The sequence below is a fragment of the Tauraco erythrolophus genome, assembly GCF_009769465.1.
Source record: "Tauraco erythrolophus isolate bTauEry1 chromosome 27 unlocalized genomic scaffold, bTauEry1.pri scaffold_49_arrow_ctg1, whole genome shotgun sequence".
In the NCBI taxonomy this organism is placed as follows: domain Eukaryota; kingdom Metazoa; phylum Chordata; class Aves; order Musophagiformes; family Musophagidae; genus Tauraco; species Tauraco erythrolophus.
The window spans coordinates 570035-590010 of record NW_028238560.1 but is presented as its reverse complement, the minus strand read 5'-3'; the positions used below and the strand labels follow the sequence as shown (position 1 = coordinate 590010).

General features: G+C 58.1%; 1 protein-coding gene across 1 annotated transcript in view; it reads left to right on the top strand.

Annotated features, from left to right (window-relative positions):
* Nucleotides 1-18185, top strand: part of LOC104372227 (kinesin-like protein KIF21B) — a 40318-nt gene extending 22133 nt beyond the window's left edge. The window contains 38 exon segments of the mRNA XM_086630318.1: nucleotides 154-269; nucleotides 878-1073; nucleotides 1468-1657; nucleotides 1748-1811; nucleotides 2303-2527; nucleotides 2812-2893; nucleotides 3374-3416; nucleotides 3419-3469; nucleotides 3472-3489; nucleotides 3796-3914; nucleotides 3916-3988; nucleotides 4671-4873; nucleotides 5042-5149; nucleotides 5584-5608; nucleotides 5611-5651; nucleotides 6031-6148; nucleotides 6151-6235; nucleotides 6611-6806; nucleotides 6902-7096; nucleotides 7697-7714; nucleotides 7716-7799; nucleotides 7926-8091; nucleotides 8380-8440; nucleotides 8771-8828; nucleotides 9318-9416; nucleotides 9418-9460; nucleotides 9463-9523; nucleotides 10006-10080; nucleotides 10252-10365; nucleotides 11062-11100; nucleotides 12940-13076; nucleotides 13377-13535; nucleotides 13538-13556; nucleotides 14423-14587; nucleotides 15134-15251; nucleotides 16006-16176; nucleotides 16672-16871; nucleotides 18131-18185. Of these exon segments, the coding sequence (XP_086486444.1) occupies nucleotides 154-269; nucleotides 878-1073; nucleotides 1468-1657; nucleotides 1748-1811; nucleotides 2303-2527; nucleotides 2812-2893; nucleotides 3374-3416; nucleotides 3419-3469; nucleotides 3472-3489; nucleotides 3796-3914; nucleotides 3916-3988; nucleotides 4671-4873; nucleotides 5042-5149; nucleotides 5584-5608; nucleotides 5611-5651; nucleotides 6031-6148; nucleotides 6151-6235; nucleotides 6611-6806; nucleotides 6902-7096; nucleotides 7697-7714; nucleotides 7716-7799; nucleotides 7926-8091; nucleotides 8380-8440; nucleotides 8771-8828; nucleotides 9318-9416; nucleotides 9418-9460; nucleotides 9463-9523; nucleotides 10006-10080; nucleotides 10252-10365; nucleotides 11062-11100; nucleotides 12940-13076; nucleotides 13377-13535; nucleotides 13538-13556; nucleotides 14423-14587; nucleotides 15134-15251; nucleotides 16006-16176; nucleotides 16672-16871; nucleotides 18131-18185 (3990 nt within the window).
* The last annotated feature ends 1791 nt before the right edge of the window (nucleotides 18186-19976 follow it).

Genomic DNA, 19976 nt, shown 5'->3' with positions numbered 1-19976 from the left:
GGGAAGAGGGGCGAATGCTGAGACTGGCTCCATGCTTCCGCCTCTTGCGCCCCAAAGCTGCAGCACGCGCCCCAGGCCTGTCGTGCTGGCTACGTGACAGCTGTGCTCTCAGCAGAGGCTGACTTTGGGCGGTCCTTTCCTTTGTGTTGGTAGCTGGCCTTGGGGAATGTCATCAGTGCCCTTGGAGACCAGAGCAAGAAAGTGGTGCACGTGCCCTACCGTGACTCCAAGCTTACCCGCCTGCTGCAGGATTCCCTTGGGGGCAACAGGTAAGGGGGTCCCAGGCCAAAGCTCAGCCCTGGGACTGGGCTGCAGGGGCTGTGCCCCTGCAAACAGGGCCGAGGGTCTCTGGAGCCGTGTAGTAGCTATTTCAGGACTCCAATAACTCATGGGTGCCTGGTGGGGAGGGGGTGTCTCCTGGCAGGCAGTGCGTAACTTTGCAGATATAAAGACCTTGGCTCTTTATAAGTCCCAGGCACAATTAGCCAGCTTTCGCAGAATTAGCTGGTGCAAAACACCCTGGAGCCTTTGCAGATCTGGGACTTGGCAGGTGGCTGTGCCCATTATGGGATGGATTGAATTCCCTGCCTGCTCTGGGGGTACTTCTCTGAAGAGCCCATTCTTCCCCAGCAGTACCAGCGTGTGTGGGCTGGTGGAGATTGGCTTTGCTCAGTGCTGTGTGATGTGTTGCTCATGAGGTCCTGCCAGTGCTCTGGCGGGAACCGAACCCAGTTTATACCTTGGTTATAAAACACAGAAAGGCCAAGGATGGGTGTCTGGCGGCATATCGCCTGTGCTGGATCCCAGGTTTCCAGGTGCCCAGTTTGGCGCAGGGTGGAGGAAACTGTACTTTCATCCTGACCTTCACCTCCCCAAGCCAAACCATCATGATTGCCTGTGTGAGCCCATCTGACCGGGACTTCATGGAGACCCTGAACACGCTCAAGTATGCCAACCGGGCTCGCAACATCAAGAACAAGGTGGTGATGAACCAGGACAAGACAAGTCAGCAGATCAGTGCCCTGCGGGCTGAGATAGCGCGCCTGCAGATGGAGCTGATGGAGTACAAGGCGGTGAGTGGCCGAGCGAGCCTGCAGCAGAGGTGGGGTGGAGGCATGAGCAGAAAGCCCCCTCCTCGAGTTGGAGTTGGGGCAGTTTTAGCGGAAAAGACCCTCCTGCCTACCATGCTCTGTCCCTATTGGTTGAGGTGATTGCTAGGAGAGGCCAGGAGGCTTAAGAGAGAGGGGCTCATCTCTTGCCTTGCCACAGGCAGGACTTTGGACCAGCTAAGGCAGGGAGAAGCCTTGAAGCATCTCTTGCCCTCTGCCTGTTGAGCTCAGGCCTTCCTAGCCCTTAGAGTTGTCCCTGCCAATGCTTTGGTGGCTGAGGCTGCCCCCAGGAATCCAGTGGTGGGCCCCCATGTCCCAGCTCACCCTGCACCCAGGGACTCCCCTTCTGTCCCCACAGGGCAAGCGGGTCATTGGAGAGGACGGTTCAGAGGGCTACAGCGACCTTTTCCGCGAGAATGCCATGCTGCAGAAGGAGAACAGCGCCCTGCGCATGCGGGTGAAGGCCATGCAGGAGGCCATCGATGCTATCAACATCAGGGTCACCCACCTCATGAGCCAGGAGGCCAATATGATGCTGGCCAAGACAGGTGAGGCTGGGCTACTGCATGGCGTGGTGGGTCAGCCCAGCAGCACAGCCTGTATCTTGCCTTGATCCACCTGTACCTCTGCTCCTCCAGGTGACAGCAATGAAGCCATTGGTGCCCTCATCCAGAACTACATCCGGGAGATTGAAGAGCTGAGGTGAGTGGGGCACAGGGGCTGGTGAGTCATCTGGGTCTCCGGGCCGGTGTGTGCCGTGGTGGGGTCTGAGCCCAGGTGTGGCCACAGCTCCGTGCCTTCATTGTTACTGGGGTGAGTTGTGAGCCCTAATGGAGTAGCAGCTGACTGCAGTGCTGCTGCACTGGGGCTGTAAGTGTCCAAGCCTTGGTGCTGGGCAGTGCTGTGGCCATTGTCATTCTTTGCATGGCCGTTGATGAAGGGGGCGATCTTGACTGGAGTGCCTGCTGTCTCCCTGGGAGTGCTAGCCCCCTGAAATCTGATCCATCTCAGTCTCTTGTGCAATCCTGGGACCCTGTCTTGCAGCATCCTGACCTTGTGACTCAATATGAGTGGGAATGGCTTTGTGGTGACTCTGCCCCTGGCTCACTCTATTCTAAAACCAGGCAAGATCCCCTCCTCTGGGGACAGTTGGGATGTCCCCTCTTTGACCGCATCCTGTCTCCACTCCCTAGGACGAAGCTCCTTGAGAGCGAGTCCATGAACGAGTCTCTGCGTCGCAGCCTCTCGCGTGTCTCTTCCCGGCCCACCTATCCCATGGGCTCATCTCCAGCATCTGGCTTGGCTGGCCTGTGCAGCCCCCCTGCTCCGGTGGAGATGGAGGCCTCTGATGTTCTCCAGCGGGCCAAGCAGGACCTGGAGCGCCTGAAAAAGAAAGAGAGGAGGCAGCAGAGGAAAAGGTAAGGCAGATGCTGTGTGATGTTGGGAAGGGGGAGGCTGTGTGTTGGTCCTTGTCTGTCCTCATGGGGTTGGGCATCCTGCTCCCCTGATCTGTGCTAAAGCCAGAGCACCAAGACAGAGCCCAGATGCCTGGGGCTCCCCTCCCAGTGCTGCCTCACTCTTGGTCTCCTTTTCACCCACCGCATGATCCTGGAGGCTATTTTCCCCAAAGGGTCCAAAAGCAGGACCTGTCTCCAGGCTCCCTCACACTGAGACTCACCAGCACCCCTCGTCTCTTCCCCAGCCCAGAGAAGGAAGCGTTTAAGAAGCGCCAGAAATTGCAGCAAGGCAACGGGGAAGAGACGGATGAGAATGAGGTGGAAGAGGTGAGCAGGCTTTGTGCTCGAACTGAGCGGAGTTCTTGGGTGGGAAGCATTGTCATCACTCCACGTGGGAGGGGGACCAAGCCCAGCCTGGCCCTGTAAGCAGGCTGAAGGACTCCATGCTGGAATAGCAGGGAGCTGGATGCTCCTGCCTGCCTGCCCTGCTGTGGAGTGAGGAGCCCATATCTTTTGGGTTTGGTTTCAATAAGTGTAGATGAAGGCAGGATTGGGTGATGTGGTGCTACTCAGCTGGGAGGGGATGGGTGCAAGAATGGATGGGGCACAGAGCTGCTTCTCTCAACAGTGTACGCTGAAGGTCCAGAAATCATGCTGCAGCCCCTGGGCGTCCTGTGTGGGAGGCTGAGTCCCGTTGCAGGGGCTGCAGCCCATCTCTGTGGGCTGAGCTCAGGTTCAGAGGACAAAGAGCTGCAGAGAGAAGGGCAAGACCATGCTGCAAGCTGAGGTTAGGCACTTGTCTCTTAGGAGGAGGAGGAACAGGATGAGAGTGGCTGTGAGGAAGAGGATGGACTGAGGATGAAGATGAAGACCTCGGCAGTGAAGACAGCCTGGTGGACTCGGACTCGATGCAGAGGAGAAGGGTAAAGTGCAGAGCCACACATGCAGCCCAGTGTGTAGGGAGGCATTTGCTGGTGCTCCTGGCACTGAGCTCTGGTCCTGGGAAGGGAGAGTCTACAGGAAAACCCTGACCACGTCTCCTCTGGGGGGCTTGGGAAGAACCAGAGTTGCTGCAGGGAGGGTCCAATGCTCTTTGCAATGCTGCTGCTCTGCAGCAATGTGGGTTCCCATCAGCTCCCTCTGCCTCTCCCTGTGCTGTGGCTCAGTGGGGCCATGGGAGTGATTCTCCCCCATCACTCCCAGCCTGACTGTCTCCTACTGGCCTCCAGCCGTGAATTTCCAGGCCGACCTGGCAGATCTGACTTGTGAGATAGAGATCAAGCAGAAGCTGATTGATGAGCTGGAGAACAGCCAGCGGCGCCTGCAGACCCTCAAGCACCAATACGAGGGAGAAGCTGATCCTGCTGCAGAACAAGATTCGGGACACACAGCTGGAGCGCGATCGGGTCCTGCAGAACCTCAGTGAGAACCACCTCGCCTGTGGGATCCCATCCCACAGTGTTGGGCCCCCATCCCGGCTCCTGCCACTTGACTCAGAGCCACAGCACCCATCCCCTGCATGCAACACTGGCTCTGGTAGAGCTTTGCCATCTGCCTGCCTCTGCCTGAGCCCTGGAACCCCTCAAGGCCTGCTTGTCTTGCCATGAGAACAGGACTAGTCAGCTGAAGAGCTCCTGACCCCATGGTGCTGGACAGGTGGCTGGAAAGGATGGCAAGGCAAAGCCTCTTCTAGCCTTGAATGCTGCTTCACGATGTTCCTGAGGTGTGGGAACATTTTGGGGAACTGAGGTGCTGAGAGGCACAGGAAGACCCCAGAGACCCAGCAGTGTGGCTGATGGCGAGGCTCAGCAAGGCAGGATCACCTGTGCACAAGGCTGTAGGTCTTGGCCTGCAGCTCCCCTCAGCCCAGCGGCTGTGCTGCGGCCCACTGTGCCCACCCTGTGCTGAGCCCTAACCCATCTCTTTGGGCAGGTAGCAGGTGCCCCCAGGCAGAACCCTGCCTCTAATGGGGCCAGAGCAGAGGAGTCAGGGAGGGGTCTGGCGCAACGGGGAGGGAGCAGTTGCTGGTGTCTTCAGGCAGGGTGTGTAGGTGCAGGAGGGGCCCCAGTCATGGCTATCGTAAGCTGTCTCCTCACTCCTCCAGGCACCATGGAGTGCTACACGGAGGAGAAAGCCAACAAGATCAAAGCAGACTACGAGAAGCGGCTGAAGGAGATGAACCGGGACCTGCAGAAGCTCAGGCTGCCCAGAAGGAACACGCTCGCCTGCTCAAGAAACCAGTCCCGCTACGAGCGGGAGCTGAGGAAGCTGCAGACAGAGGTGGCTGAGATGAAGAAGGCAAGGTACGTGGACATGCCAGGTAAGGGAGGGCATTCCCTGGCCAAGTCTGGCTCCCTGCTCAGAAGTGATACTTTCCACTCATGGTGGCAAGTGCAGGACATCGGTCTGTCTGGTGAGTGGGTGCCCTGGGACAGTTGGGTGCCTGCTCTGACATGCGGTACCTTCCTGTTTCAGGTTGCACTGATGAAGCAGATGCGGGAGGAGCAGCAGCGGAGGCGGCTGGTGGAGACGAAGAGGAATCGGGAGATTGCACAGCTCAAGAAGGAGCAGCGCCGGCAGGAGGTGAGCACCAGTACTACCCGTGTGCCACTGGGCCTCCCTGTGCAGGGGGAACTGGGCTGGCACGGGGATGGGCGCTTGTGCTGCTCTGGTACTTTAAGGCGCTCATAAATATCAGCCAGTGAAGTTCAGGGCCCGGCTGCACCCGTGGCCTCACCAGGGCCGTGCAGCCCCGGCAGAGCACACCTGGCCAAACGGCTCCCAAGGGCTTCCCACAGCTCCTGGGGTGGTTGAGGGAGATGCTGGGAGACCCCCACCATGCTCAGGGGGGTGGTCAGGGCCAGCCACAAGGCTGGAAGCCTGCTTGCCATTAAAATCAGAAGTGAAACTGTTCATGCCAAAATACCTGCTCCAGGCTTTGGTGGTGGGAGCCCTGGGACTGCAGCCATTGCCGGGCTGTCTGGGCAGGACCCCAGGGATCTCTCTCTCTCGTGCAGTTTCAGATCCGGGCTCTGGAGTCTCAGAGCGGCAGCAGGAAATAGTGCTGCGGAGGAAAACCCAGGAGGTGAGGGACAGGGGCGGTTTGGCCTCCACACAGCTTCCGGTCCCCACGGACTCCCGGCCCCAGTGCTTGGCTTGGAGACACTGCGTGCTTCAGGCAGTGCTAACTCCAGGAGCAAGTTTCCCAAAAGGTGGGAGGGTTTTTATGGCTCGTAACCAGGTGGGAGGTGGTTGCAGGCAGTGGAGGAATTGCCCCTTTCCCAGGGCAGCTGAGCCTGGTGACTGGGGATGGACTGCCAGGGAGAAAGGGGAAACCCATGGAGCACAAATGGCCCCCGGGCTCTGGCTCTCCAGAGCTGCCGCTCTTGGTTCCGTGGGGACCTGGGGATGATGTGACAGGTTTGGGCTGGGGCCGCTGCCTTACTGCCACCTCCTCTGGGCAGGTCTCTGCACTGCGCCGTCTCGCCAAGCCCATGTCAGGACCGGGTCGCGGGCAGGACAAGCAGAAGCCAGCCATGCGGGACTCGGGCGCAGAGGTCTCGGCCAGCACCACCTCCTCTGAGCTGAGTCCGGTGCTCGCTCCGTCTCCAGCATCGTACGCCAGTGGAACAGGAAAATCAACAACTTCCTGGGAGACCCTCATCCTCAGTGAATGGGCTCGGACTGCCAGGTCAGGGCGGGACTGCTGTGGACGGGTGATTGAGGCAGCCCAGGACTCCCACGTCTGGCTTTGGGTGGTGGTGAAGGTTGAACACCAGCTTCTTATGTGTGGTTTGACCGGTGTTACACCACTGATCCAGTCACAGGCTGTGCTGGCAGCGGGTGACAGATTGTCACCTGGCCTTGAGCACAGCGCTGGAATTCCATGAGTATTAAACGCCATGGCACACACCTTCTGGGCTCGTCCCTTGTCCCTGTCTTTGCTAAGGGGCGATGGAAGAGTTGGGCAATCCAGAAATGATGCAGATGCCTTCTCCGCTTCTGGCCAGCCAGAGCCCAGGTGTCCTTTTGGGATAAGCACAGCTTTCCAGGCTGGTTGCCCACGTGCCTTCTTCTCCTCTCCGGCCATAGGAAGAAGTTCCCCAAGAAGGGGGCGAGCCATACCTTCAGCAAAGCCGCCCGCCTCAAGTGGCAGTCGCTGGAGCGGCGCATCTTTGACATCGTCATGCAGAGGATGACCATTGTCAACCTGGAGGCCGACATGGAGAGGCTCATCAAGGTGATGGTGGCATCGGGGACAGAGAGGGCTGGGTGGTGGGTGCAGGGAAGGGAACAGCCGTGCTGACGATGCGATCTCCCTCCCTTTTCCCCCAGAAACGTGAGGAGCTGGCACTGCTGCAGGAAGCATTGCTGGGCAAGAGGGCAAAACTGCAGGCAGAGAACCCCAAGGAGCAGAAGGGGCTGCAGGAGCTGAACGAGGAGATTGAGGTGCTGGGGGCCAACATTGACTACATCAACGATAGCATTTCCGACTGCCAGGCTACCATCATGCAGATCGAGGAGACTAAAGTGAGTGCCCGGACTGGGCCCAGCTGGCAGGGAGAGAGCAGGAGCATCCTGGGAGGCGAGGGTGCCCTCGGGCATGGCCAGGCTGGGCGCCCCGCAGTCCTTCCCTGAGCGTGCCACACACTCTGGGAGGGTCCTGCACTTGCACAGTCATTTCTCATTAGGTGTTTAATGAGGAGGGGAGTGCTGCCAGGTCCTTGCATGTCCTTGGACAGGCTGCCAGTGCCCTGTGCATCACCACCCCAGGAGGCAGGGAAGCGGCACCCCCCGTCCTGCCCATGGGGCTGGTGGTCATTTGTCCCCAGGGGAGTTTCACCTAATCAGCTGCGGGTTCAGGTGAGGCTGGTGTCCACAAATCCGTGTGTAGTTAAGTGTTGGCACCAGAATGCCCGTAGCAACACAGAAGCCCTTCGGGCTGCGTTGGCCACCCCTGTGCCAGATCTCTGCAGTAGCCACTGGGATGGACTGGGGAGGGCGAGTGTTCGGAGCGAGCAGCTGGCAGGGCAGTGGAGGCACTGTGCTGCCCACAGTGCCCGTTCTGCCATCCCGGCCCAGCAGCAGAGCTCCTGTGCTGTGTCGAACACCTGTCCCCCCACGTTTCAGGAGGAGCTGGATGCCACGGGACACCTCGGTGGTCATCAGCTCCTGCTCCCTGGCCGAAGCCCGGCTCCTGCTGGACAACTTCCTGAAGGCATCCATCGAGAAGGTGTGGGGCTGAGCCAGGACCTGGGCACAGGATGGGGTTTGCTGCATCTGGAGGGGGAGTGGGGTGCCAGGATGGGGACCTGGGGTGGGGCACCGCTCGAGGCCCAGCGTGGCCATCGTTCCCCAGGGGCTGCAGGTGGCACAGAAGGAGGCCCAGATCCGCCTGCTGGAGGGGCGCCTGCGGCAGACGGACGTGACCAGCGCCTCACAGAACCACGCCATCCTGGATGCCCTGCGGGAGAAGGCTGAATTGCACCCTGAGCTGCAGGCCCTTATCCACAATGTCCAGCAAGGTGGGACCCAGGGCTGTGCATCCGTGGGCCGGGCGTGCTGCCCATGGGGCAGGGTGCCCACCTGTGCCGGCCTCCCAAGGGGCACCTGGAGGTGCCGCGGCTGGGACCAGCATGCCCAGGGCTGCCCCATGGGCAGTGTGAGATGGGGACATGTGCTTCAGCCACCGCACAACAGGGACGAGGACTGGCCGCTCCTCCCAGCTGCCCCTCTGCTGTGCGGTTCAGATGGGGCTCAGCACAGTGGAGTCCCCCTCTGCACTGCTGATGTGCTGTTTCCCTCCTGCACAGAGAATGGCTACACCAGCACAGATGACGAGGTCTCAGAGTTCAGTCTGGCTTCAGATGGGAGGTGAGCACCCAGCCCAGCCCTGCCTGACCTGGGGGTGGCTGGGGAGGCTGGGGTTGGGGTGGGATGGGATGTCTAGTGCCACCTGCAGAACCTCACAGATGGACATGGATGAACAAAGCCTCATCTAAGCTTTCCTGTGGTGCCCAGCCCTTGGGGAGAGGAGCAGAGATGTCTCTTAGACACAAGCAAGGAGTGAAGACTAGGTCATCCCTTGGAGAAAGGGTGCTGGGAAGCAGGGGGTGACCCAAGGAGTCTGGTGGGCCAGTGGCAACCAGCTCTTTGAAAGGGCTTTGGCACTGAAGATCCATCTTTGCTCCCTTCTTCTTGCAGCATCTCCCAGTCTTTCACTATGAAGGGCTCAGCAAGCCAGGATGACTTCAAGTTCAAGGTTAGCTGGCCTTTCTGTGTAGCCCTGTCACAGGGCATGGGAGGAGGGATGGAGGGCATGTCGTTCAGCGATGCTCCAAGCTGCTGCTCTGTAGTCTGACCCTTGGAGAGCCAGGCTTGGCATAAGGCAGTATGGCTGGTCTCTGGGTGGGGTCAGCTCTAGGCAAGAGGGAACCCAGGCCTCCTGGTCCTGTGGTTCTCTGAAGCACTAGAGACTTGGGAAACATCCACCACACCAGCCAATACCCTCCAGATTTGAGTGGGCACCAAGAAGGTCCTTGTGCAGTGCTGCATCCATCGTGGGTGCAGGCTGTCACGTTTGTTTAAGAGTATGGAGAGCCAGCACTGTGATGGGCATCCCATCACAACACAGGAGGAACTCAACCTCCTGTAGCCAGAGAGCATGAGCCGCTCTACTCCACAGCTCTCTGGCTGCTCCTGCTGTCCTTTCCCCATGCTGCCTGTGCCTGAAACCTCTGTCCTGCTCTAGGGAGAGCCCAAGCTCTCAGGGCAGATGAAGGCAGTGTCAGCTGAGTGTCTAGGACCCACACTGGACGTCTCCACCAAGAACATCACGAAGTCCTTGGCCATCCCTCATGGAGATCAAAGAGGATGGGATCAGCTTCTCTGTCCGAGACCCTATTACAAGGAGAAGGTGTCACGCACAATCAGCCTGCCCACACGAGGAAGCACCTTGTGAGCATGGAGTGATGCATGTCTGGGCTTTGGGAGGTTTGTGGAGGCAGGGGCCAGCAGGTGGGAAGCTGTGCCCTGGCTGTGGAGTTGCAGAGCGGTGATGGTGAGACCAATTCTGCATCTATCCAGGCTTGTCTTCAGCAAGCAGTGGTGGATTTCTCTAGTGGGCCTTGGATGGTCTCCAAGAGTATGTTGGTATCCTCTGCAGATGGAGACATGGGAACTCCAGGAGGAGGGAAAGAAAGGGGGGGCATGCGAGGGTCCCTGGCTTGCTGCCCTGGGTTATCAGCCTTCTTGGAGGCTTCTTGGGTGACCAAAGCCTCTGTGCTCATGGGATGACTCAAGGCATTCTCTGATCTTGTAATGGTGACTCCAGGGCAGCCCAACTTTTTGCTTCTGCTGAGGAAGGACATGGGTGTTCGGCACAGAGGGGTCCCAGCAGAGGGGCAGGCACTCACTCTACTCTGTTTCACTTGCTTTAGTCCCAGGCAGTCTCGTGGCTCGGACACTTCACCTTTGACAAGGAGAAAATCCTACGACCGTGGGCAACCTGCCAGGTGAGCTTGGGAGCTGGAGAAATGGCCACCTGGGCAGTGAGAGGCTGGGCGGCCCAGAAGGGATTGGGGGGGATGCTGGCTGGGCCAGCTCTTGCTGGGTGCTGGTGTGCCAGGCAGCCACCAGGTGAGCAATTCCCAAGTCATGTGTCCCTCTAATGCTTCCTGGCTCAGGCCTCCAGATGTTGGCTTCACGCCTCCCTCATCCCCACCCACCCGTCCACGCAACGACCGCAATGTCTTCTCTCGTCTCACAAGCAACCAGAGCCAGGGGTCTGCCTTGGATAAGTAAGTCCTGGTGTGGTGGGAGGGTCTAAGGGAGAGGGACCCATACCATAACAGCAAATGGCACGTACCAGGTCCCACAGTGAGGTGTGGGAGCACCGGACATGAGTTGGCTCCAGCCAGCCTCATGCCACCATTTTCGCTCCCTGCTCTTCTCCATGAGGGAGTAGATGCTCTGCAAGGGCCGTGCTGGACCCTTGCCCTGTCCTGCCTGCTGTGTGTCCCCTCTGAGCTGGCCACTTGCAGGAACTCGCAATCCTGGCCTCTGGCTAAGCCCTGCTTGGAGACAGGGCAGTGCCAGACTTGGATCTCCGGAAAAGGCTGTGGAGCGGGATGGGGTGAGGCGGGATGGGGGCTCGCAGGAAGCTGAAGGACAGGCACCAACCCACAAATACTGCTCCAGCCTCCCAGCCTCCCCCTGCAGCAGGTCGGGCAGCTGCCCTCGTCTCAAAGCATTGCCAGCAGCACTGACGTTCCCTGATGGAGACCTGCTGTCTGATCCTCACATGCTCTCCTGCTCCTCTGCCCTCTCCCCTGGTTCTCCGTGTGTGCTTCTCTTTCTCCCTCCTCTCCCCTCCTCCTTCTCTCTGGTCCTACACTGGCTTAGATTGCAATAACAATCCTCCTTCTCTGACTCCTCTGCTGCCTCTTCTAGTCTGGGTTTTCTCTCCCATAATCCTGCTAATTTTCTGCCCCTAGGTCTGATGACAGCGATTCCTCTGTCTCGGAGGTGCTGAGGTATAGACAACTTTCTATTTATTATCCCTTCCTCCTCCTCCTCTCTGTCTCACAAGTCTGCTTTCCCTTGTCCCTGCATGCTTCACCTGCAACTCGCTGCTCTCCCCCAGCTTGTGTGTGCTGTCCCCTCCTGGCATGCTACCCCCAGTGTCTGACACTGTCCCCTCAGTTGTGAGTTTGAACTGTTCCTGCTCTGATCAGCCCTTGGAAACGTGGCACTGGGCTCACCTGTGGGCACTGGCTGGTTTAGGGTGGCAGCATGTTCTCTTCTATCTTTGATGGGTTATCATCAGCATGACACTGCCACATCCCATCCCGTACCCCAGCTCTCCAGCAGGACAGTGTGATGCTGGGGAAGGGGGCAAGCAACCCTGGGCACTCTCTACGTGTCCTCTTGCAAGTGTTTTCCAGGTGAATATCTCCAGGTGCTCCCCACACCTGGTTTGTGCTTCCCTGGTGCTGGGTTGTGGGGGGGTAGATCTCTTTCCCAAAGAAGCCAAGTCAGATTGTGGTGTGGAGCTCAGCCTTGGGGTTAAGGTGCTCCTGGGCTTGTCCCGCTGCACCCTCTTGCCTACAGAGGTTTCCCAACACGAGGGCCACCTTTCCACCATCCTTCAGAACTATCAGCCCTCCGACACCCGGGTGTCCCCTCACATTGCCCATGTCCTGAGTTCTCACAGTCACTGGGGAGGTGGCACCAGGTGTGTCTGTGCCGCATCACCTTGGGCAGTTTGCCGTCAGGCAGCCATGCAACGGCAATGTCCGTCTGTAACATCTCGCCCTGAGGATCGGGATTTCTGTTCAGATTCAGTGTCACCTCGAGACTGGTGGAACCACCAGGGGCCAGGGGAGGGCTGTTTAATTTGACTTGGTAAGTGCAGCTGTTAACTGAGAAAGATCACATGCATGTGATTTCCAAACCCAAGTTAATGAGCCTGTGTTTGTCCTCATGACTAATGCAAACCTTACGTGGCCTCGGGCCTGCCCTTCTCCAGCCTGTGCCTCAGTTTCCCTGCCTATAAGAAGAGACTAGTGCAGCCCAGAGCCCAGCGGCCACGAGCAGGCTGTGCTTTGGGACGCCAGCTGGGAAGAGCTGTTGGTGGCCATGCATGCTGGGGTCCGTGAGGGTAGAGCTGTTGGTCCTGAGCACCACTGAAGGTGGAGGGCATTGGCAGGTGCTGCGTCCAGAGGGACAGGCAGCAGGTGTCCCTTGAAGGAAGGTTTGGCGGGGACATGTTCTCTCCTGCCCAGAGCCAGTGGTGCATGCAGAGCTTCCACAGCTGTTGCAACAGGGATGCTGGGTGCCAATACCGGTGCTGTCCTTTGTCACCCTTGTGGTTGTACGTAGAGGAGTGGGGCCGTGTCTCCAGACGTCACCAGCCACCGGCTGACAGCCACAACGGAACCGGGTGGCTGGATACCGGTACCCTGGAACACTCATCCCAGCAGAGCGTCAGGCTGAGCTGAAACTTCAGAGCTTCAGTTTGCCGCAGACTGGCCTGAGGAGCGATGAGCTGGCTCTCCCAGCTCCGTAGGTTGGTGCTGGCCAGGCAGGAGAGGTTCAGCAGGAGAGCAGAGGCCACCAGGCAGGCCCGCCTTTCCCGGTCTGTATTGTCGGGGCAGAGGCAGTAGGCAGGGGCTGCTCGTGGGGCGATTCCCAGGTTTTCCATGAGGAGCTTTGCTCAGACATGCCGGGTTCGGACCAAGGGGCCCGTTGCACCGCCAGGCAGTGGAAGACACTTGGGGTGAGGCAGCTCTTGCTCTCCCCTGCCCCTGGCACTGTAGCGCGGTGCCTTTCCACCCCCGCCCACCATCCTTTTTCTGTCTTTCCCACACAAGGGGCATCATTAACCCGGTGGGTGGCACCAAGAGCACCCGGACAGCCCCGCTGCAGTGCATCTCTGTGGCAGAGGGACACACCAAGCCTGTGCTCTGCCTGGATGCCACCGACGAGCTGCTTTTCTCAGGGTCCAAAGGTGCGTGATGGACAGAGAGTGCGTGAGGGTTGCTGGCCCACATTCGCTATGGGGCAGGTCAGCACAGGGGATTATGGGAAGTGCCGGGCACTGTGGGCCTTTTTCCTCCTGGGCCTCTTTCCTGTCCTCAACATTGAGCTGTGCCCTGCACTGCCTGGTGCTGGGGCTGGCTGGCTCCTTTCCTCTGGCCCTGTGAGTGAGGGGAAGGGATGCTCAGAAGGGGTGCCCCTGAGGCACCATGCCCTCAGAGGGAGACACCCCCCAAGCCTGACACCCCTGGACATGTTCCTCCTTCCACAGACCGGAGCTGCAAAATGTGGAACCTGGTGACGGGCCAAGAAATTGCTTCCCTCAAGGGTCACCCAAACAACGTGGTTTCCATCAAGTACTGCAGCCACACAGGGCTGGTGTTCACCGTGTCCACATCGTACATCAAAGTGTGGGACATCCGGGACTCAGCCGGTGCATCCGCACCCTCACGTATGTGGCAGACGGGAGCAGCTGTGGGGGACCCTGGGCACTCTGGGCATCTCTGGCGGGACCTACTGTGGCTGGGGACAGGGCCAAGTACCAGTTGCTGTAATGCCAGTCTGAAGTGCTGTGTCCTTAGGGAACAGGGAAGTTGGGCGAGGGCTTGGGGTGAGGGAAATGTGGGGACATCCTGCAGCAATCGCTCAGGGTAAAGAGCTTTGAAGAGATTAGCAGCTACTTCTAGGGGTGGTCAAGACAGCCAGCAGCTCCATAGCCCCTACAGCATCGTGGCTGAGTAAACCACAGGCTCTCCAGTGGGAAACTCAGATCTTTTTGAGGAGTTTGAGGACTAGAAGGGAGCATGGGACAGGTTGTAGCTGTGGTCTGCCAGTCTGGAGCAGGGCTCACATGTTAGGAGAGTACTGTAGGCCAGCTCGCTCCAGCACAGAGCTCCTTTCTCCATCCAGCCTCAGCTCATCTACCTTGGCCTGAAAGATGTGTCTCTGCTGGTGCAGAGGACAAGTACGTCTGCCTCCCTGTGCTGACTGCCAGCACTTGCCAGCTCTTCCTGCAGGAAACAAAGAGTAACAGGAGGAAAGACGAGCAGCCCTCAAATGGAAAACAGGGCGGTATGCTCCATGTCATGCACACACTCAACACCCTTGGCTCCCTCTACAAGCAGGGCACCAGCCTAGGGGACAGAGGTCTTGTTGATCTTATGGTGGACAGAGAGACGGTGATATCTCTAGCGCCTTTGCTCGATGTGGCACCCATCTGTGCCAGCCTGAAGCCAACAGCTCTGTGCAGTTCCTTAGTGGGGCCTCAGTCACTCTGATCTCTGCTCATCCTCCCACCTTGACCTCTCTCTTGCTTAGATCTTCTGGACAGGTGATCTCTGGGGACGCGTGTGCTGGGACCACCACCCGCACTGTCACCAGTGTGCAGGGGGAGCACCAGATCAACCAGATTGCTCTCAACCCCACTGGCACCATGCTGTATGCTGCCACTGGCAACTCCGTCCGCATCTGGGAGCTGAGCAGGTGAGGGGCTAGTGCTGGGGTGGGCAGGACAGCTTGTGGATGCCAAATGGACACTGTCTGCTCAGTGCGGACTGAAATGACTCCCCCCGGGGAAAGCAAAAGCCTTTTTAGCACTGGAAGTTGCCTGGAATAAGGACTTTCAGGATACTTTCCCATGAGATCCAAGGGGTGATGAGGAACAATGGAGCTACTTGGGGTGGGGGGTTTGTCTCTGAGCTGAGCAGAGCTTAGGAGAAGGCGAAAGACATGTGGGATGAGCAGCAGTATATCCCCCTGGTTTTGCCCTTGCCCCTCCTCCCTGCCAGGTGGTCAGTGGGCTGCTGACCCCTCACTGCAGCCTAAGCTCTGTAGCCAGATGTTGGCATGCCCCAAGGCTGCCCTCCTTCCCTGGCATCACTAAAAAGAGGGGTGTCCCTGCTCACAGTCCCCAAAGGGAACAGCCCTACTGGGGGACTCCAGGACTGTGGGGGTCTCTGCCTGGGAGAGCCCCTTGGAGGAGCTCCGGCACCCAGGAAGGGGCTGGCTGACCCATGTTGTTGAACTCAGGTTGCAGCCTATCGGGAAGCTGAGTGGCCACATCGGACCTGTGATGTGTCTCACAGTAAACCAGACGGCGAGCAACCATGACCTGGTGGTCACAGGCTCCAAAGATCACTACGTCAAGGTACTCTCCTCCTTGGAGAGCAGAGCCCTGTGTGCCATAGGAAAGCCCAGATGTTGGGAACCCCTAAAGTCTCTTCTGTCCTCTTGAAATCTGAGTCTAGATTTCTGTTTTCACCTCTGCATGTGAGATTTTTGCATATCTCCTCCCCCCAAGTCTTGCCTTTTGCTTGGTCCACAATACAAATGCACCCGTGGAGATGGATTTGCATCTCTCATCCCCTGGGCTCTGTGGCTGGTATTTGCATGTTGGGGCTGACCCAGATCAGCAGCTCACCCTGTTCTGCTTGATTCTCCTCCCTGGTACAGGTGCTTTACACCTGCTCTTTCACAGATCCAGCACAGCAAGAACTTGCCCCTCCCTTTTAGGTTTTTGCTGGTTTTTAGCAGGTTGAATTGAAGCTGGCACCAGGGGGAGTGAAGAGAGATAGTGAGATGATGAGGGAGGCCAGATCCCACTCTTCTGACAGCTGCAAGCTGTTAGCTTGTTTCATGGAGGTGTGCGAAAGCTCACTATGAATAAAATGCAGCAGGGCAGGGGCTGTCTCTGGTGGCAGACCTCCCCTGATGGTGGCAGGACCCCTGGCGAGACCTCAGCCCCAAAAAAGCCTCCACTGGCCAATGCCTACTCCCCTCTCCAGCATCACTCTGAGTGCCCTGAGCCTAGAAAACAGAGAGTGATGGCCAAGTTCTTCAAGGGACAGTCACCTCTGTTTCCAGTGCCATCTGAGGTCTCTTGCCCACTGTTTTTTCCCCAGGTGTTTGAGATTGCTGAGGGCATGGTGGGCAATATTGGTCCCACTCACAACTTTGAGCCCCCTCACTATGACGGCATCGAGTGCTTGGCCATCCAGGGAGACATCCTCTTCAGTGGCTCCAGGGACAACGGCATAAAGAAGTGGGATCTGGAGCAGCAGGAACTTATCCAGGTCAGGAGGGGAGTGTACAGCATAAGTGCTCAGGGTAACATGGGGCAGAGGAGCATTGCTGCTCGGGATCTGGGGACACCTTTGTTCAGGACCTGGTGCCAGTGTCCTGAACTGAGCTAACCAGGGAAGCCAGTCCCATTCCTGGGAACCTGGCAGTGCACGTGCAAGGTGGCTCTGTGCCTCCATAAGTTTGTGCTGTAGGGCACTCAGGATTGCCAGCTCCCCCTGGCACACAGGCTGCAGCATCAGTTGCACTGCCAGGTGATGTGTTCCTCTCTGGAAGCAGGATTGTCATCTCCTGCCCGGGGGTCAAACCAAACCCTGACCTTTGAAGCCATCCCCTTGGCCTCCGAACTTTGCATCACTAGCCCCACGATCCAGATCAGCCCCAAGGTGACAGTGAGGATCTGAGCCCCCCAGGCTGGGTGCCTGAGGCTGCTAGTGGTGCTGCAGATGAGGCTGGCCACAATCTCCACTCTGTGCTTGTACCTATAGCAAATCCCCAATGCCCACAAAGACTGGGTCTGTGCCCTGGCCTTCATCCCCGGCCGCCCCATGGTGCTGAGCGCCTGCCGAGGAGGCATGATCAAAGTCTGGAACGTGGACACCTTCACCCCAGTTGGGGAGATCAAAGGGCACGACAGCCCCATCAATGCCATCTGCAGCAACTCGAAGCATATCTTCACTGCCTCCAGGTGAGCCTTGGGCTTTCTGCTGCCCGGAGCCTGTGGGATGGGGGAGGCCCCTGGGTTGGACTGTCATCCCTGAGCCTGAGTGGGTCTGCACTGAGTGCACAGGGAGCAGGGGGGAGGGCAGGGGGAGTCTTGCAGCTTTCTGGTCCCTCCACTCGATTCTCGTTGCCAACCACAGCCTGCCCCATGCCATGGCCTGCCCGCTGCAGTGCCAAAAGCTATTCCCTGGCCATCCCCTGCCCCCGCTCTGGTGATGCCCTGGGTCATCCTCCACACAGGGACTCCTCTCCCCGGGGGCTGGACATCCTCTGCTGCTCTCGGGGAGCTCTTGGCAGCAAGACGCTGATATCCTCTTTTCGACCATGTCCCTTTTCTCCCTTCCTTTTTCTCTGTCTCTCTCTGTCTCTCCTCCTCCCCACCCGCAATCTGTGCCACAGTGACTGCCGGGTAAAGTTATGGAATTACGTGCCTGGGCTCACCCCTTGCCTTCCACGACGCGTCCTTGCCATAAAGGGCCGTGCTACTAGTCTGCCTTGACTCTCCTGCTCTTTCTGACTCTCTCGCTCATGCACTCTTCTTCTGTCTTTTCTTTCCTTTTCTGTTTCTCTCCATCTCTTTCTCCCTCTGCCTTTCTCTCTGTTGCTTGCTTTTGCTCCTCTCTCTGTTTTTCTTTCTTTCTCTCTGGTCTGAGCTGCTTCTTCACGGTATGAAACTATTTTGCGTTTTTCCTCACTTGATAAATCTTTGCTAGAAGTGACTTGCCCCTTTGTCCCAGCCATACCCCCACCTTGTTTCGATTTGCCTTTTTTTTTTTTCCTTGCCAAGTGCCCATATCTACTGTGGCAGCTCCGTGGAAGCCATGGCTTGCATGGATGGTGGGGTGGGAGTCGGCAGCCACCCCGAAGCAGCCCATGCCCTGGGGAGACCAACCCCAGCAGCTCCCTGCAGTTCTTTGGCCTGGTCAGAGCTTGTCCAAGGGGTGCAGGAGTCCTGTTGTTGGGGTCAGCCGTGGAGGTCACCATTTACTTTGTCCCCAGTTGCTGCCAGTGGGGCGAGCTGGAGGCTGAGCCTTACTGGGCCTGTCTGCTCCCCAAAACAGGTGGGGCAACCTCCCACCGAGAGAAGAGAGCCTGGGAGTCTGGTGGGCTGCATGCTGCCGTGGGCAGGGGGTGGGAAGTCTTCGCAGTGCCTCTCTGCAGCGCACCTGTGGAGCTCTGCAGGAACCCCTGCGTCACGCTGTCCCTCTCACCTTTGTTTCTCAGCGACTTGACGGTGAAGCTCTGGAGCGGGAGAAGGTTACCTACGGGGTCCAACTAGGAACAGCAGAAAGACTGGAAGCCGTGACGGGAGGGCAAAGGTCTGGGTATCTCTCCCTTGCTATCGAGGCCCTGTCATCTGTAGGAGCTCGGCCTGGGACAGGGGTTTCTTTGTGCCTGACCCAACGGGGCGGATGACGTCCCATCTGGTACTGTAAGCACTGCCAGCTCCTGTGAGGAGGCAGCTCCGTGGGGCACTGTCAGCTCCACCTTCCCTCCTGCTGAGGTTTCTTGATGGTTTTCCAGTGGCCAGAAAGCGTTTAATCTCTTGTCACCAACTCTGCTGCACCACCTGCCGGAACTTTGGGGGGTCAGGGCTCCTTGGTCTGTTTCAGAGACACCCAATTCCCTCCTGCCACTGTGGACTCATTTGGCCTCTACCGTAATGTGCTGCTCTCTCCCTTTTGGCTCCGGGGCTGGTTCCTGCAGGAGTCTTTCTCCACTGCACAGCCATGAGGACATTTGGTGTCTGCTGGCGAGGACCACAGCTTAGAGGGGCTGCTTCTTTGGAGACATTACTCGTAGGACAGCCTCTCTGCTGTGGAGAGTCTACAGGAGGACTTTCAGGTAGTCCTGTCATTCCTTATCCTCCATCTACCTGTCTCCAGCAACTGGAGGTGTGCACCTCTGAGGTCCTTTGCCACATCCCAGCCATGGAGTCACGGCAAGCCTGGGAAGATCTTCGTCAGGCAACTTCCAGACAAATCCTCTGCAGTTCCCTTTGACGTTCTCCAAACCACAGTTGTAAACTCAGCTGACTCACAGCTCCTGGGCTCTTCCCCATGTGCCCACCCTCCTCTACAGTGGGGAAGGGAAGTGTTACTTAGTCCTGCTCTTGACACCTTGGCCCTCAGCAGGGGTTTTGTGGTGGGTTCCTGCAGTGTGTTATCCCTCCTTGAGATGGAGAAACGAAGCAAGAACGGAGGCTGCAGGGCAAAGAAGCCAAGGCTGGATTTGTCACACCCACCCCTGTGGCCCATCTTGCTTTGCCATCGCTGGGAGCTGGAAGCTGTAACTCCTTCCCCCAGGCTCTGCTCTCAGCCTTCTGCTGGGGAGGGGGCTAGCTCAGGTTTGGTCCGTCGGCCCCTGTGAATCTGGGAGCCAGTGAGGACCCTGCAAGGCATGGAGCAGCTGGAGTTTGGGCCAGGATGGAGTCAGCCATACCGGGAGCAGAGTGAGGAAGGGGTTGCATATACTGGTCTCGCACAAGTCCCCTGATTCGCCCCATGCTTGAAGGACAATCCTGCAGAGGATGATCTTGCACAATCCAACCTCCATGAAAGGCTGGGTGCTCCGTCCACGAGTGTCCCCAAGGATGCAGCTTCTTCAGGCTCCTTCCTGTCTCCTGTGCAAGGGGCTGGCAAGGCCCTGGTCTCACACTAGGGCTTTCCTTCTTCTCTCCTGTGACTCGTTGGACCATCCCCTGCTCTGTCCTGTCCTGGGCCAGGCAAGGTTTATTCTGGTGTGGCTGTGGAGACCCTGGGACTCTTGCCTCAGCTGCTCTCGCTTCCCCTCTGTCACAGAAGAAGCAGCATTTGAACTCAAATTTAAGGATTTATCCACATGATCCCACCAGCACTGAACTGGGATCTCAGAGGCCAGGGTCTCCAGGACCTGCCCCAGAAAGCACAGACCGTTTTCCCTCTGCTTTGTCCAACCATGGTGGCTTGTGAACCAGCCCCAGGTCATTTGCCACCAGCCCTTGTGAAAAGCGTTCCAAGTAGAGCATGGGAATTCCTCCGCATCCTGAAAGGCACGAGCATCTCTGTTGATTTGGTGGGGATTTTTTGCC